The sequence below is a fragment of the Lontra canadensis genome, unplaced genomic scaffold (assembly GCF_010015895.1).
Source record: "Lontra canadensis isolate GAN:19392208 unplaced genomic scaffold, GSC_riverotter_1.0 scaffold144, whole genome shotgun sequence".
Taxonomy (NCBI): Eukaryota; Metazoa; Chordata; class Mammalia; order Carnivora; family Mustelidae; genus Lontra; species Lontra canadensis.
The window spans coordinates 1,240,174-1,255,497 of NW_022631138.1; the positions used below are offsets into that span (position 1 = coordinate 1,240,174).

The window sequence follows — 15,324 nt, forward strand, 5'->3', positions numbered from 1 at the left end:
ATATTCTTTGTCATGTCAGAGAAGGTCTGTTTTACCCTTAATTTCTGAAGAGACTTTTGTGTGTGTGTGTGTTTTATTGGTTTTAACATTATGAATAGACTTGACTTTGAGGAAATTATGTGCATTTATTCTTTTTTTTTAAGATTTTTTTTTTTTTTATTTGTCAGAGAGAGAGAGCGAGCAAGCACAGGCAGACAGAGTGGCAGGCAGAGGCAGAGGGAGAAGCAGGCTCCCTGCAGAGCAAGGAACCCGATGTGGGACTCGATCCCAGGACGCTGGGATCATGACCTGAGCCAAAGGCAGCTGCTTAACCAACTGAACTACCCAGGTGTCCCTATGTGCATTTATTTTATTGAAGTAATTGTACCTTTTCTTCCTTTTAACCTGTTAATGTAGTGGATTTACATTATAGATTTTCTAATGTTTAACAAATCTTGAGTTGGGGACATAAACTTATTCATGGTGTGTGTGTGTATGTGTTTGTGTGTGTGTGTGTGTGTTTAATACACTGTTGGTTCTGTCTGCTGAGATTAATTTAGGATTTTTCCGTCTATAGTAACAAGTGAGGTTGGCTTGTATCTTTCCTGTCTAGTACTGCCCCTGTCCTATCTGGATGTTAAAGTTATATCACTTTCATTAAATGCCTTTGGGAAGGGGTGTTCCTTGTTTTCTATTTTCTCAGAGAGTTTGTGTAAAATTGAATTATCTCTTCCTCGAATATTTGGTACTAATACCTGTAAAGCTGTATAAGGTCTGTGGTTTATCTCTGGGAACATTTTAAATGATTGATTCTCTTTCTTTAGTGGTTACAGCTACAAAGATCTTCTTTTCCTCTTGAGACTGTTTTTATGATTTATATTTTTCCAGAAATTTTTCCATTTATTCTTAGTTTTAAAAATTATGGGTGTAAGTTCATAATATTCTTTTATCTTTTCCATCCCTGCTGTATCTCTAGCTATGTTTCCTTTGCTATTCCTAATATTCTTTCTTTTTCCCAACTCCTATCTTGGGTTTTATTTTTGTATTTTTTTCAAATAATAAATTTTGGTTCTGTTGATCCTGTCCAGATTGCATCTGGTTTTTCTATTTAATTGATTTTTATCTTTCTTATTAATTCTACTCTACTTTTTTTGTGTGTATTTTCCTGCTGTTCTTCTAGTACCTTAGTTTGGATATTATCTCATTAATTTTTATGGTTTCTCCTTTTCTGTTATAAACATTTAAAGTTGTAACATTACTTTTTAAATACTGCTTTGACTGGTTCAACCACAATTTGATAAATAAGATTTTCTGTTGATCAGTTCTAAGTATATTTTAATTTCCATTGTGACTTATTTGACCCAGGAATCAAGTATATTTTAAAATTTCCTAATGTCTAGTGCTTTTTTTTAAAAGAATAGCTAACTTTGATGAATTCTTTCTATGTGTCAAGCCCCAATCTTCACATTTAAATTGATTAACGTATATAATCCTCACAACAACCCCACAAAGTTATACTATTATAACCTCAATATTATGTATGTGAAGAATGAGGCACTAAGAATGTAAGCAATTGACCCCAAATTACACAGCTCCTGCACTGGCAGAGCCAAGATTTAAACCCAGCCAGTTTGGCCACAGGATATAACCACTGTGCAATAGTGCCTTCTTAATAACAGTTCTCATTGGTTTTTTGTGATAATAATAATCATCACTAAATTGATTTTTCTACTTAATTCCATAGTAGTCAGAGAAAATGGCCAATGGGATACAATTCTTTGAATTTGGTTATGGCCTACTTCCCTCGAAGCACACATGGAAACACAGATCCTTACTGGCCTGAAAGAACTATCAAGATAACATTCCAAATATCATGGGCTCAATTCCCTTGTATGCCTCAAGGGAATGTGTGTTCAGTAATTGGATGTAGGGTTTTAAATGTAACCAATAAGCAAGTTTATTAATGGCATTATTCAAATATTCTCTATTCTTACTGAGGTTCTGGTGTGTCTGACCTATCAATTATTGCCTGGGCTAAACTCTCCCTCTGTTATGGTAGGTTCAGTCCCACAACCCTGAGATCATGACCTGAGCTGAAATCAAGAGTTGGATGCTTAACCGACAGAGCCACCCATCTGCCCCGACTCTGGCCACTCTAATTTTAATATGCACATTTATCATACAAAGTCTGAAGTTAATGATCATCTTTCTTTTCTTCAAACAACACAGGGCTTAGATTGCTTTCCCTACCCAACTCTCACCCTCTGTGCTACCATGTCCATTACTTCAGTACTGCATATTTTAATTATACCAATTAGCCTTTGTACTTATTATTATGTGGTAACCAGGGTTTCTTTAGAACTAGTGCCTTCTACTGGCATCTTTGCTTACAATTCCTCTGGCATCTCTTTAGCCATTGTTCTTATTCCTGGAGTACCTTTGTCAGAATACCATTTAGTCTGGGTCTGTAGTGGTAAACCTAAGTTTTATTTGTCTGAGTATGTCTTTATTATATGCTCAGTCTTAAAAGATGAAGTACTGTTAAGTAGAGAATTCATGATTGACAGCTATATCTCTCAGTACTTTGAAATTTTAAATATTATTCTGGATTCCCTGGTTGTTGAGGAATCAACCGTCTGTCTAATTGTAATTTTTCATGGCAGTCTATTGGGGGGAGGGTCTCTGCTTCTTTTAAGATATTTTATTTTTTGGTGATCTATGGTTTTACTGTAATGTGCCTAAGTATTAATTTGTTTTTATGTTTTCCCTATTTGAGGTTGAGTTTTTCTGATATGTGGATTTATGTCACTTGATCATTTTGGAAAATTTTAGGCCATTGTTATTTTGTATACTGTCTCTCCATGTCCTTATCTACTTGTAGGTATTTTAGGCTAATATGAGTATGTGCCACCTTTGCAGGTCTGATTTTATTGTTGTCTATCTCTTCTGATATTTCTTTATTTTTCCTTGTGATTTTTTTTTAATTGAGCTCATGATATTTGGAACTTTATCTTGATAGTTCTTTCAGGCCAGTAAGGATCTGCATTTACCTTTGCCAGTGGCCTGAAGATACCAGCTTTAAACAACCCACTTTATTTTTATTTATTTTTAAAATTATTTATTTATTTTTAAAATTTATTTTCAGTGTTCCAGAATTCATTGTTTATGCACCACACCCAATGCTCCATGCAATACGTGCCCTCCATAATACGCACCACCAGGCTCACCCAACCTCCCACCCTCCACCCCTCCAAAACCCTCAGATTGTTTTTCAGAGTCCATAGTCTCTCATGGTTCATCTCCCCCTCCGATTTCCCCCAAATCACTTCTCTCCTTCACCCAATGTCCTTTGTGTTATTCCTTATGCTCCACAAATAGGCAAAACCATATGATAATTGACTCTCTTTGCTTGACTTCTTTCACTCAGCATAATCTCCTCCAGTCCCATCCATGTTGAAACAAAAGTTGGGTATTCATCCTTTCTGATGGAGGCATAATACTCCATTGTATATATGGACCACATCTTCTTTATCCATTCGTCCATTGAAAGGCATCTTGGTTCTTTCCACAGTTTGGCGACTGTGGCCGTTGCTGCTATGAACATTGGAGTATAGATGGCCCTTTTTTTCACTACATCTGTATCTTTGGTGTAAATACACAGTAGTGCAATTGCAAGGTCATAGGGTAGTTCTATTTTTAATTTCTTAAGGAATCTCCACAGTCTTCCAAAGTGGCTGCACCAACTTACATTCCCACCAACAGTGGAAGAGGGTTCCCCTTTCTCCACATCCTCTCCAACACTTGTTGTTTACTGTCTTGTTAATTTTGGCCATTCTAACTGGTGTAAGGTGGTATCTCAATGTGGTTTTGATTTGAATCTCCCTGACGGCTAGTGATGAACATTTTTTCATGTGTCTGTTAGTCGTTTGTATAAACAACCCACTTTAAGTTGGCTCTTCTGTTTGGGGCTCTGAGGGCCTCATGGTAAGTATGGATTCTGGTCCCGGAGTCACCTAAATGCAGGCATAGTTGAAAACTCCAAGGAAAGATGTTTCTTTCCACCCACAGCCAGAGCTGAGACTACCCAATTTCCTTGTTATGTTCTTGGTTGAATGGTGATGTTTTCTTACTTTGCCCATGGTAGGCGCTCTTTTCCAGGAGACCATGTTTGTGTAGGTGTCTTTATATAACCTCTTATCTGGCTTCAACACCTGCTACGCTTTCGGAGTCCATCCTTTCTCAATGTGTTCAGCCTGGGAGTACTTCTCTTTATTAGCTTAACTATGTATTCAAAATGATTTTTAAAAAATATTTTATGAGCACATTTTTTTTTAATTTCTACCAGAGAGGGTTTTTAAAAGGTATTTTATTTATTTATTTATTTGAGAGAGAGCAGGGGGAGGGGCAGAGGGACAGAGACAGACTCTGTGCTGGGCACAGACCCCCACATGGGGCTCAATCTTAAGACCCTGAGATCATGACCTGAGCCAAAACCAAGAGTCAGAGTTTTAACCAACTGAGCCACCCAGGCACCCCTCCACTGGAGAGTTTTTAAAAAAAATATCTAGTCTGCCATATTGCCGGAGACAAATCTGGCTTCCCCTGCTCCATGCTACCTAAACAGTTTTAGTCCAGTGGCTGTTGATTCCCTGTGGCTCAGTCCAAAGGACTCCTCAGTCCTCACTTGTCTGAGTGCTCAGAAGCACTCTTCACAACAGACCTCTCCCTCACAGACACACTCTCTCTCAGCCTTTGGGACACCATACTCTCTGACTTTCTTCCTGTTTCTTTATCTTCTTAGTATCCTCTGCCACTATGCCTCTGTGTGCTTCTGAATTTGGCATTTTCTAGAACGTGAGCCTAAGTTCTCTCTTCTCTGTGTATTCACACTCTTGATGATTCTGTCTTTTCCTGAGGTTCTAAATACTACCTGTATGGTGAGGGCTTTCTAATTTACATCTCCATTCCAGACATCTTTTCACATGTCCAGAGTCTCGTATCCAACTTTCACTTTGACCAGTCTTCTTGGATAGCTCACGGACTCTCTCACACCGAGTATTGACAGATATGAATGTTTGTTCTTTCACTCAAACATCCTCCTGCTCTAGGATTCTCTAACTCAGTAGACACCCCACCATACACATACCATTCATGTGGCCCAGACTTCGTCCTTCTCATGCACATACTCAACCCTCTGAGGCCCTCTCCCTCTACCTCCATGACGCCATGTCTCTTCCACCAATTGTCCAACTTCTCTCTTGCCTGCTATGGGCTATGCTCACTCGGTGCTATCGTCGTCTTTTAAAATCACAGGTCATCTTACTCCAAAGCTCAAAATTCTTTTATGACTTTGTACCTCTGCTAACCTAAAATGAATCCCCAAATGGCTCCTGAGTCACTGGAACCCTGTCTACCTCTTCCACCTTATCTTTGGGCCACTCTCCCACAACTTACCACCTCCAACTCAGCCTTCTTTCCAGTCCCCGAACTTTCTGTGCTCCTTCGTGGCCTCAGGGTGCAAGCTTTCTCCCACTGCTTTCTCCCACTGCTTTGCTGACTTCTCTTCTTTAAGGTTCCAAGTTAAACAAGCCTCTGAAAACATTCTTTGGCATCTAGGTTAGAAGAATTCTCTCTTGTTACATTTTTCCCACGGAACCCTGATTGTCTCCTTTTTGGCACTTAACACAGATTTTTTAATTACCTATTTTATTTGTCTACCTGAGCAACACCTATCTCTCTTCTGAGGAGGGGGTTGTGTCTTTGGTTGCAGTGCATAGCATAGTACCTGAGGCTTGAGACTCTCACTATACATTTGGTGACAGGACCCACGAATGAATTTCCTCCCACCCACTCTCCCCATTTCATAAGCCCTGACAATGCAGGGTCACCTCAAAGCAAACAGGGCAGGGCAGGACGACTTGTCATCACTTCCATAAGAACATCCGTCATCTGTTCGGGCTTGAACTTTGGCTGTCAGAAGACTCCACTCAGACCACAGCTGTCTCAGGAAAGGGTGCAGTGAATCTCACACATGTCAGCTGTCCATGTGTACAGGCTCTGCCCCATTTGGGGTGGTGGAGATACACAGGTATAAATTAACACAACTCTACGACACGGTCCTTCCTGCTGGGTGGGTCAGTGTCTGTATTTCTGATCGACCCTCCCCTAACAAATTGAAAATAAGATTGACTTTGTCTGTTTCTTCTTCTTCAAATTAACAAAATTTACCCTCAATTTGTTTAAAAGGAGGGAAGAAAGCCTGTTTCTAATTTGTTCTGATCCATTTATTAAATGTAATCATACAGTAAAAAAAAAATTCAGAGATGTTAAAAACAGCAGGAAAATATGAAACTTTCAATGTACAAAGCTTGAATCATAAAATATGTTGCATGGGGCTCTTACTGAAAGGGGACACAACCTTAATGACATTCACAATTACTTGCTAAGAGGCTCAATGTAACCCAGAAGGCAGAGATAGAGTAACACATCTACCCGGTGTGCTCTTTCTTCGGGGAGACCAGATTCTGGGCTGCATGACCCCCTGAGGATTCTGTTGGCTTTGGGAGCGTGCAGTTTAGAGTTCCCTCTGTCTATTCTATGTTTCTTTTTTAAATTAAGAGTGAAATAAGCTAATGGAAAATATTATTCACTTTCGGGGGGATGAAACCTGTTTCTTCCCTCACGTCCCTCTTTTTTCCTCATCTGCTTCCCTACTCCAGCCAGAAATGTATAAGCAAATGCCCTTCCTTAGGAGTCCAATGTGGGGGGAAAAAAAAGCTTATGGGACTGCCATTCCATTTTCCAAGGTGCTGTTGAGCCCCTCGAGATAATGGCTTAGAGGAGGATTTCCTTAGACTCCAGAGGATTTACTTCTGTTAGAGAAGCCGTTCGCATTGATTTATCTCCGTGTGTGTATGCACACGCGCGGCCGCGCTCTGAGTTAGTCCGCGCCGACTGCCATCACAAAATACCTCTGACTGAGGGCCTTGAAAAACAGAAATTTATTTTCTCACAGTCCTAGAGGCTAAAAGTCCAAATTGGGGGTTGGCAGGGTGTGTTGCTTCTGAGGCTTCTCTGTTTGGTTTGTGATTGTCTTCTCCTCCCTGTGTCTTTACATGGTCTTCCTTCTTTGTGTGTCTGTGCACAAATGTCCTCTGCTTAGAAAGATACCTGGAAATGCTATAAAAAAAAATTAATTGAGGTGAAGAGATAGGGAGAAAAGGTGGCGGGCAGGGCAGCCGTTTCGGACAGAAGGACCAGGGATGGCCTCCTGGCAGTGGGAACTTTGGACCAGAGACAGAAATGAGAGGAAAGAGAGCCCCCATGGAGATCTGGGGGCATTGCTCCAGACAGGGGAACAACACTGAAAAACCCCAGGGGGTGGGCCAGAAGCCACTGTGGCAGGAGCAGGGTCAGAAAACCTCACTGACTCTCAACTTTCTCATCCCCAAACAGGGGTGCTGAGATGTCGTTGTGAAGGGTGGAAATGAAATATTGGATGTAACACAGAACATAGAATTGGTTCTCAGTAATGACCGTGACTGTCCCTTTTCTTGACACATCCTGTGGTGCTGGTTTATAAAGCCTTGTGGAGGTAACAACTGCTGGGTCGTGACCTGATGTGGAAACGTCTCAGGCTGCAGAGCCCAGGATTGCCCCCCAGCTTGCCACCCATGGGTGCTGTGGGTGCCTATGAGGTTAACAGATTTCCTCTTTCCCTAAATCCAGCACTCTCACTTTCCTGTCTTGCTCACTGATTCTGGCTTTCTCACACCCGAATCATTCCTCAGTCTTTTCTAACTCCAACATGTTCAATCAATATCCTCCTCCCTCTGGAACACTCCATGGTTCCCTTAACCCAGATCTGCCCTTCTGGTTTCCCAGTCCCTCCCCACCTTTCTCTTCTCAACACTTACCTCTGTCCTTGTAATCTCAGCTCCTATTCCAAGCCTTTTTCCTGGGGTCTTTCTTTCCCAGTTACCCTTTTATGTCCTACATCATGAGATTACAAATCACTTTATTTTTTCTTTTTTTGTGGGTTTTTCCTCTCTGTTCTCATTTTTTTAAATAATGCTTTTGTACTGCTTTTAGTAATTAATTTAAAAACCAAGTTCATTTTTAATTAGAAAATCACACACACACACACACACACACACACACACAGTTTATAATCATTTGTCCCCCCCAAAGAGTTCAGGGATCCAAATTTAGAATTTAAGTCCTCAAGAAGGATCAGCCATCAGAAGATGGCTGCAGGTCTGCATTCAGTAACTCTCTGGGTTGTGTGTCTTTCCTCTAAACTTGTGTGCACATTCACACAGAACTCAGATACCTGGGACTTGAGCATTGTTAGTTCCTCAATGGGTCACCCCAGATATTTCAAAGATTTAGATTTTTATGAGGATAGCCTTCTCTGACCTTTTCTAAGGAAATTAGATCATAACTATGCCCTTGGTGGTTTCGGGAGATTGGAAGCAATGTGTCAGCCATAGCCGTGCCTTGCACGTGGTTGGCTTTGGGTTTTCTCTTGGCTGTTTTGTTTTCAGCTGTCTACAAGCTCTGTGAAGGCTGTGTGCCTTGTACCTCTTCTGAGTCTGGGCCCTGGAGAGTCTGGAATCTTCATGAAAGCAATCATGTGGTTTTACTCAATATTCAGACATGAAGAAGGGTTCAAGGTTGAGTTTCGCCATCTAGAAGAGAAATCAATTACACTGTATTGGAAGAACGAACCTAAGATAGAGCATCTGTATGTTCACAGGACTCCCTTGCACATTCCCTGAGAGACTGTTGTTATTTGTTTGCTGATTTTGCTGCATTTTAAGTAAATTATCTTTCAGGTCATTTTAAAGTCCTGGTGGTCCTGGTTTCCCCCAGGACAGAGTGTGTACAAATTCGGAAGAGTCAGAGAACAACAAAGAACCAGGCACTTCCATCCCTACTCGGGGAGACCAGAGCAAAGCGCCAAAAGAAAAAGTATTTTGTTTCTTCAAAATCCTTATTTTGAGCACTTAGCCGCTATGCCCCTTAAGTACGAATGTTCTTCCTAACACTGAGGTGGTATCTGTAGTGTTAATATTTTCCACACCAGAACTTGATAGATTCAAGATCATTCTGACATAGCTCTCAAGCCTCCCTTTCTTCATCTGTAAAATGGGGTCATGCCTACCTCACATAGCTGTTGTCAGAATGAAGGGGATTACGTGGATTAACAGGTGAGGTTTCTTTTGGTAAAACACTCAGTCCAGAATCTGGCTTGTGGTGGTATTCAATCAATGGTAGCACAACGATGATGAAAATGAGTCAGCTATGGCCTTGTGGCCGGGAAGCACTCTGGGCTCTGGTCACATTCAGTCAGAACCTGATTTCATGTGGTCTGCCTGTGGGGTGGGTTTAACCCTGTGGTTATGGCACAAGATTGGGGGAGATTGGAAATGCTACTGATTTATTTTTCCATACATAAACCCTGTTTACATTTACAAAAGTAATTAAGTATTCCCGCAGATGAGAACACTCAGTTTGGCCTGCCCAGACGGCCGCCATGACTGGGGGGGATGGGGAGGGAAAGTAGGGACCTCAGAGGAAGGCTCTTGGGCCACAAAGCACTGATGCTCGGGGACTTCAGGGCTCCGCAGGCAGCAGGTCCCTGGAAGTTCTGGCTTTTCTGACTCAAATGGCCATTTTCAGAAATAAAGGTGGTCCTCCAGGGTGTTAAGGTGTCTTGAGATAGGAGTGTCTGCCTGCCCATGGGAGCACCATTCTGTGAGGCTCTGTGTGACTTGAAGATTTCAGCAGGGGCTAAATCTTGTCTTTCCTTCTTCAGAGCTGCCGTGCTAACTACAAATACTCCTGGGAGAAGTAGCGTGACAGTCACCTCTGCTATAACTTACTTAGGCAGGATTGATTTGTGGAAGCAGATTTCGAGAGTGGGAAAGATTTTGGGAATTTAATGGGGAGAGCAACGAACTGGAAGAAATACAGCGCTGGGGCCTTCAGAAGGGGAAGGGCCTGAGGCCAAACAAAGGCAAACTTTGCTGCTCCACATTTTGCCTGGGGCTGATCGACTTTCCCTTGAGCAGCTGCTTCTCCCAGTTTGTGTGCAGAAATACTGTCAACACTTTGAAAATGAGCAGCAGGCTACTGCCATTTAAATAAGGATTTCAGGAAGTAAAAAAAAAAAAAAAAAGAAAAGAAAGAAAGAAAAAGAAAAAAACTAGCTGGAAACTAGAGCGTGAATTTATGATGCAAAGTGTTTAATGATATTAATATGCAGAGTGGCAATTTAAGATTTTTATGTTGTGTCCCAAGAACCAGGTACATGTGCTAATTTTGATAGGGATGGGGATGGGGTTGAGGAGGCATCATTCTCCTGCGTATTTTAGGACGAAATCACTAATTTCTTGACATTTATTAGAATTCACAAGATTTGGAAGAGAGAAAAAAAAATCAGCACAATTTGTTGAACTATTTCGGAAAAATGCAACATGACCGTTTTCAAATGGTTACTAATAATGAAGGCAAATCCACAAAAATATTTCTGGATCAAAAGCAAGTGTGATGGCTCAAAATTCTTAGAATGGTTATTCTGGGCAGAAAAACTATAGTTATTTTATTCTTTTCCATTTTCTGTGTTTTTGTTTAATTTCAAAGAAAATGTTCATCCTTTATAATGGTGGAATTGGAAATTTGAAATATGTTTCTTTTCTTTTTTCTGCAATAGGGTTACATGATGGAAAACCGAATCTCAGGCCTAAAATGCGACACAGATGTGTTTGTGACTTTTGAAGGTGACAATGTTGTTATGCTGCAGGTAAGATTCAGGAAATGTTTATTCTTCTTAAACGGCATACTTTTCAAGATCAAGAGTTATCCAGAAATCTGAAGTGTTTCATATGTTTCATCTTCATCTGATGCCTTCATTTAATTGGCAGGTGTTTTCCTGTTAAGCCCTTGATTTTTGCAGTAGTTGAACAGAGGATTAAATTATTTCTCTCCTAGCTTATCTTTGACATTGCCCTATATCTTTCTTGGTTGAAGAAAACTTCAACCAGTTTTAGTCAGATCCTTCTGCTGGAAGTTTATTCCAAAAGAATACTTGAGGACCCAGAAGATGAACAGGAGAAAGGCATGAAAAGGCAGGTTATAAAAGGAGGACAATTGACCAAGCTCCCTGGTGATCAGAGACATGCAGATGAGGGCGTACCACACTGCTGTTTTCTCCAACAAATTGGCTCATGTTTAAGAGCATGTCGAAGTCCCAGTGTTGGTGAGAACAAAAGAGGCACTCTTCCATGTTGCTATTAGGCTGTGCATGATTCCACGTCTGGGACTATCTAAGATAATAATCCTAAATACAGAAGAACTTCAGGGCATAAACGTTTTCATTAGTACATTATTTATTTTAGCAATAATGTTGGAATCTAAATTTTCAACAATATGAAAATGATTATGTAAATCATGTTCTGGCCACTCAATGGGGAATTATATAGCTTTTAAAATTGTACTTAAAGGATTTATTACAGAAATTAAAAACTTAAGATATGATAAGTAAAAATGATATAAAACTATATATACAATGGGATTACAATTTGGTATTTTTACAAAAAGAAAACAGGGACTCCTGATTCTGCTAGGATGGAATGGCCCTATTCCTCCCAGGTCCTCCCTCTTAATAAACGAACACTTTGGACATAACACAACAAATGAGCATAGGAAACCTCTGAAAGGGAGAAAGACAAAGACAGGTTGCCTAGGGAGCTTGCAACCGGAGGAAGGGAAAGGCAGCAAGTTGTCTGGGTTTCCTTATTGCCTTCCATATATCCTGGGTAAGAGCATATATGTATGCCCTGAATCTCTAATAGGTATAGACAAACCAAGAAAAACCTTGTTCTCCCTACCCAAAGGACAGGGAAGATGGTGGCCTAATGATTAAAAACAAACAAACAAACAAAACAAAAACCTTTCTAGCTCTATTCTCTGTACATCAGTCAAAGAAAATGGAAAAACTGAACACACGCACACATACACCAGTTTCAGCAGGACCTGGCAGGAACTGATCTTTCACCTGACTTCTGATCCATGGCAAGTAATCAGACACTGGTAGCCGGTGGTAACACTCCCGTTACTCAATGTGGTGCTATTGGTGGGGCTGAGCAGGGAACTAATCTTCTACCCCGCCTAGTAGAACTTAGATTTTCATCAGGGTAATGTCAGCAGGGCCCATTGGTAAGCTAAGCCTCCACTTCTACTCAGCAGCAACAAGACTGTTGTAAGGTGAAACAGATCACCAGTACTCTTAACCCTTACCCCAGTATCAGCAGGATCCAGTGGAGAGTTGAGCCCCCACCTCTACAACTAGAATGAAAGTCTTCAACTAGACTGACCCAGGAGGTCTGCTAAAAAAATGAGAAGACTCAAGTCACCAATATTAGGAATGAGAATGGGTATCTTGGAGGAACTAAGAAAATGATGAAGGAACACTAGAAAATAACTTTACGTTAATAAATTTGATGACTTAGTCAGATTGACCAATTCCCCAAAATTGCAAACACCCAGATCTAACCAACTTGAATAGTCAACCTGAATAGTCCTATAATCTTACAGAAATTGAATTTTTAATAATAATAAAATGCTTCCCCCAAAGAAATCTCTGGGCCAAGGTTTCATTGGAGAACTTATGAAACACTTAAGGAAGAATTTTATGCAGTCTCTCCCAGAAAATAGAAGAGAAGAAAACACTTCCCAAATCATTTTTTTATTTTAATATTTTTTTTATAGATAGAGAGCATGCATGAGCTGGGGAAGGGGCAGAGGTAGAGAGAGTAGCACAGAGCCCAACGTGGTACTCGATTTCATGGCCATGATATCATGACCTGAGCCGAAATCAAGAGTGGAATGTTTAACCAGCTGAACCACCAAGGTCCCCCCAATTCATTTTATATAGTTTGTGTTACTCTGATACCAAAAATAGATACTACAAAAAAGGGAAGACTACATATCAATAACTCCTATAAATTTAGATGTAGGAATCTTCAACAACATATTAACAAATTGAATCTGACAGTGTATAAAAATAATTATACACCACAGCCAAATGGTATTTATTCCTGATAGGCAAGACTGCTTCAGCATTCAAAAATCAGTTGATGTAGTTCATAATATCATCAGACTACAGGAGAAAAAAATCACATGATCATATTGGTTTATACACCTAAAGCTTTTGACAACATGTTGATGCAAAATCTTACCAAACTGGAATAGGAGGGAAATTTTGAACTTGATAAAAAAATACGTACAAAAAATGTAACTAACATCATGCTGACTGGTGAAATACTGAATACTTTCCTCCTAAAAGCAGGATCAAATCAAGGATGTCCACTGGCACTACTGTTATTCAACATAGACCTAGAAGTTATATCAGTACAATAAGGCAAGAAAAAGAAATTAAAAGACATAGATAATAGGAGGGAAGAAATAAAAACTTTCCCTGTTTGCACATTATGTGATTATCTACATAGAAAAATCCATGGAATCTACCCCAAAACTCTTAGAACTGAGCTCGTAAGACTCCAGGATATAAGATCAATACACAAAAGTCAATCTCATTTCTGTGTACTAATAACAGATGTGAAAACTGAAATTAAACACACAATATCATTTACAATTGTTCCAAAGAAAAGGATATACTTAAGTGTAAATCCAATAGACATGCATAAGATCTATGTGCTGACAATTACAAAATGCTTCAAAGAAATAAAAAAATCCTAGATAAATGGAGAGACATACTATATTCATCAGTTGGACGACTCTGTGTAGGAAAATGTCAATTCTGCTCAAACTGATCTATACATTTAATGAAATTCCCATCAAAATCACAACAAAGTTTTCTGTAGACACAGACAAGCTTATTCTAAGACACCATCAAAATCGTGAAATAGGAGTTTTCTGCCATCTTATGCCCAAAGAACACCAATTCTGATAATCATCCAAGGATGATAGTGCCTCTGTGTAAGTCCAGAAGTCCAGTGAGGTTCCAGCAACCGTTTGAGCAAAAAGTAATGAGATTGGGTGCATTGAAGAGGGTAAAAGGAACAGTTTCACTTTACCTGTGTCAGTCCTCCCTCAAGACAGCACAGCTCAGTGACAAGAGAGACCTTTTGGCATGCGATTTCTCCCACAGGGGGAGTGGGGAGCATGCGAGTGAGCACCCAGCTTACCCAGTTGTTTGGGGGCACTGCCCAAGAGGCCCATTTCTTTCTCCTCTCACTGAGATTTCTGAGGTGTGTTACATGACATAGAGTGCAAGGAGCAGCTGGGAGAATAGCAGCCACAGCTCTCAGGGGACAGTGATTGGACATGGATCTCCTAACTGCTTTGCAGACTCCTTTAGGAAACCCACTTATGAGCCACAGGGGACACCCCACTTACAGATCCTCCATGTTGGTCCACAGGCTCCCACAGTGCTCTACATACCTCAGTCACACATGTCACTACTCCATGGCCAGTTATCAGGGTTCATTCCCAAGGGCAGCCAGAGCCAGCCTTCACAGTCAGCTAGCGAACACATACAGAAAGCCAACCTGACTCTGTGAGATTGGAAGAAAGCACACAAACTCGAGCAGTCACTACCACCCTGGGGGAAGTAAACAGAAAGCTTTAAGCACTAATCCTGCTTTTGTAGGATCAAAAGAAGTCATACAATCTTAGAAACTATTCCCTAAGAGGGAATAAGAAGTGTGGAACATGTGTATCCATAGAAGGTCTGAGAAAGCCTCAGAATTCATACAGGGCTGATGGAAGGTATTTCTCTCCCAAAGCCAGTCAGTAAAGACTAGAGGAGGTGAATTCTTCAAATGTGAAGACAGCAATGCAAGACTTCAAGGAACATGAGAAATGAAAGATATGTGACACCACAAAAGGGAAACAATGATTTTCTAGTAACTGACTCCAAAGAAATGGAGATCTGCAATTTTCCTGATAAGCTATTCAAAATAGTTGTTTTAAGGAAGCACAGTGAACTATAAGAAAACCCAGAAAGATAATTCAATAAAAGCAGGAAAGCACTACATTTAAAAAATGAGAAATTTCACAAAGAAATAGAAATCATTAAAAAGACTCAAATAGGGGCGCCACCTAGGCGCTCACCTAGGCTAGGGGCATCTGCCTTTGGCTCAGGTCATGATCCCAAGGTCCTGGAATCGAGCCCCAGGTTGGGCTCCCTGCTCAGCAGGGAGTCTGTTTCTCTCTCTCCCCCTGTTCATGCTTTCTCTCTTGCTATCTCTATTTCTCTCTCTCTCTCAAATAAATAAATAAAATCTTTTTTTAAAAAGAATCAAATAGGAATTATGT

General features: G+C 40.4%; 1 protein-coding gene across 5 annotated transcripts in view; it reads left to right on the forward strand.

Moving 5' to 3' along the window:
* ACOXL (acyl-CoA oxidase like) overlaps positions 1-15,324 on the forward strand; it is a 326,290-nt gene that overhangs the window by 182,764 nt on the left and 128,202 nt on the right. For all 5 annotated transcript variants that reach the window (XM_032843889.1, XM_032843891.1, XM_032843892.1 and 2 more), the window contains exon 13: positions 10,697-10,786. In XM_032843889.1, the coding sequence (XP_032699780.1) occupies positions 10,697-10,786 (90 nt within the window). The remainder of the gene's footprint in view (positions 1-10,696; positions 10,787-15,324) is intronic.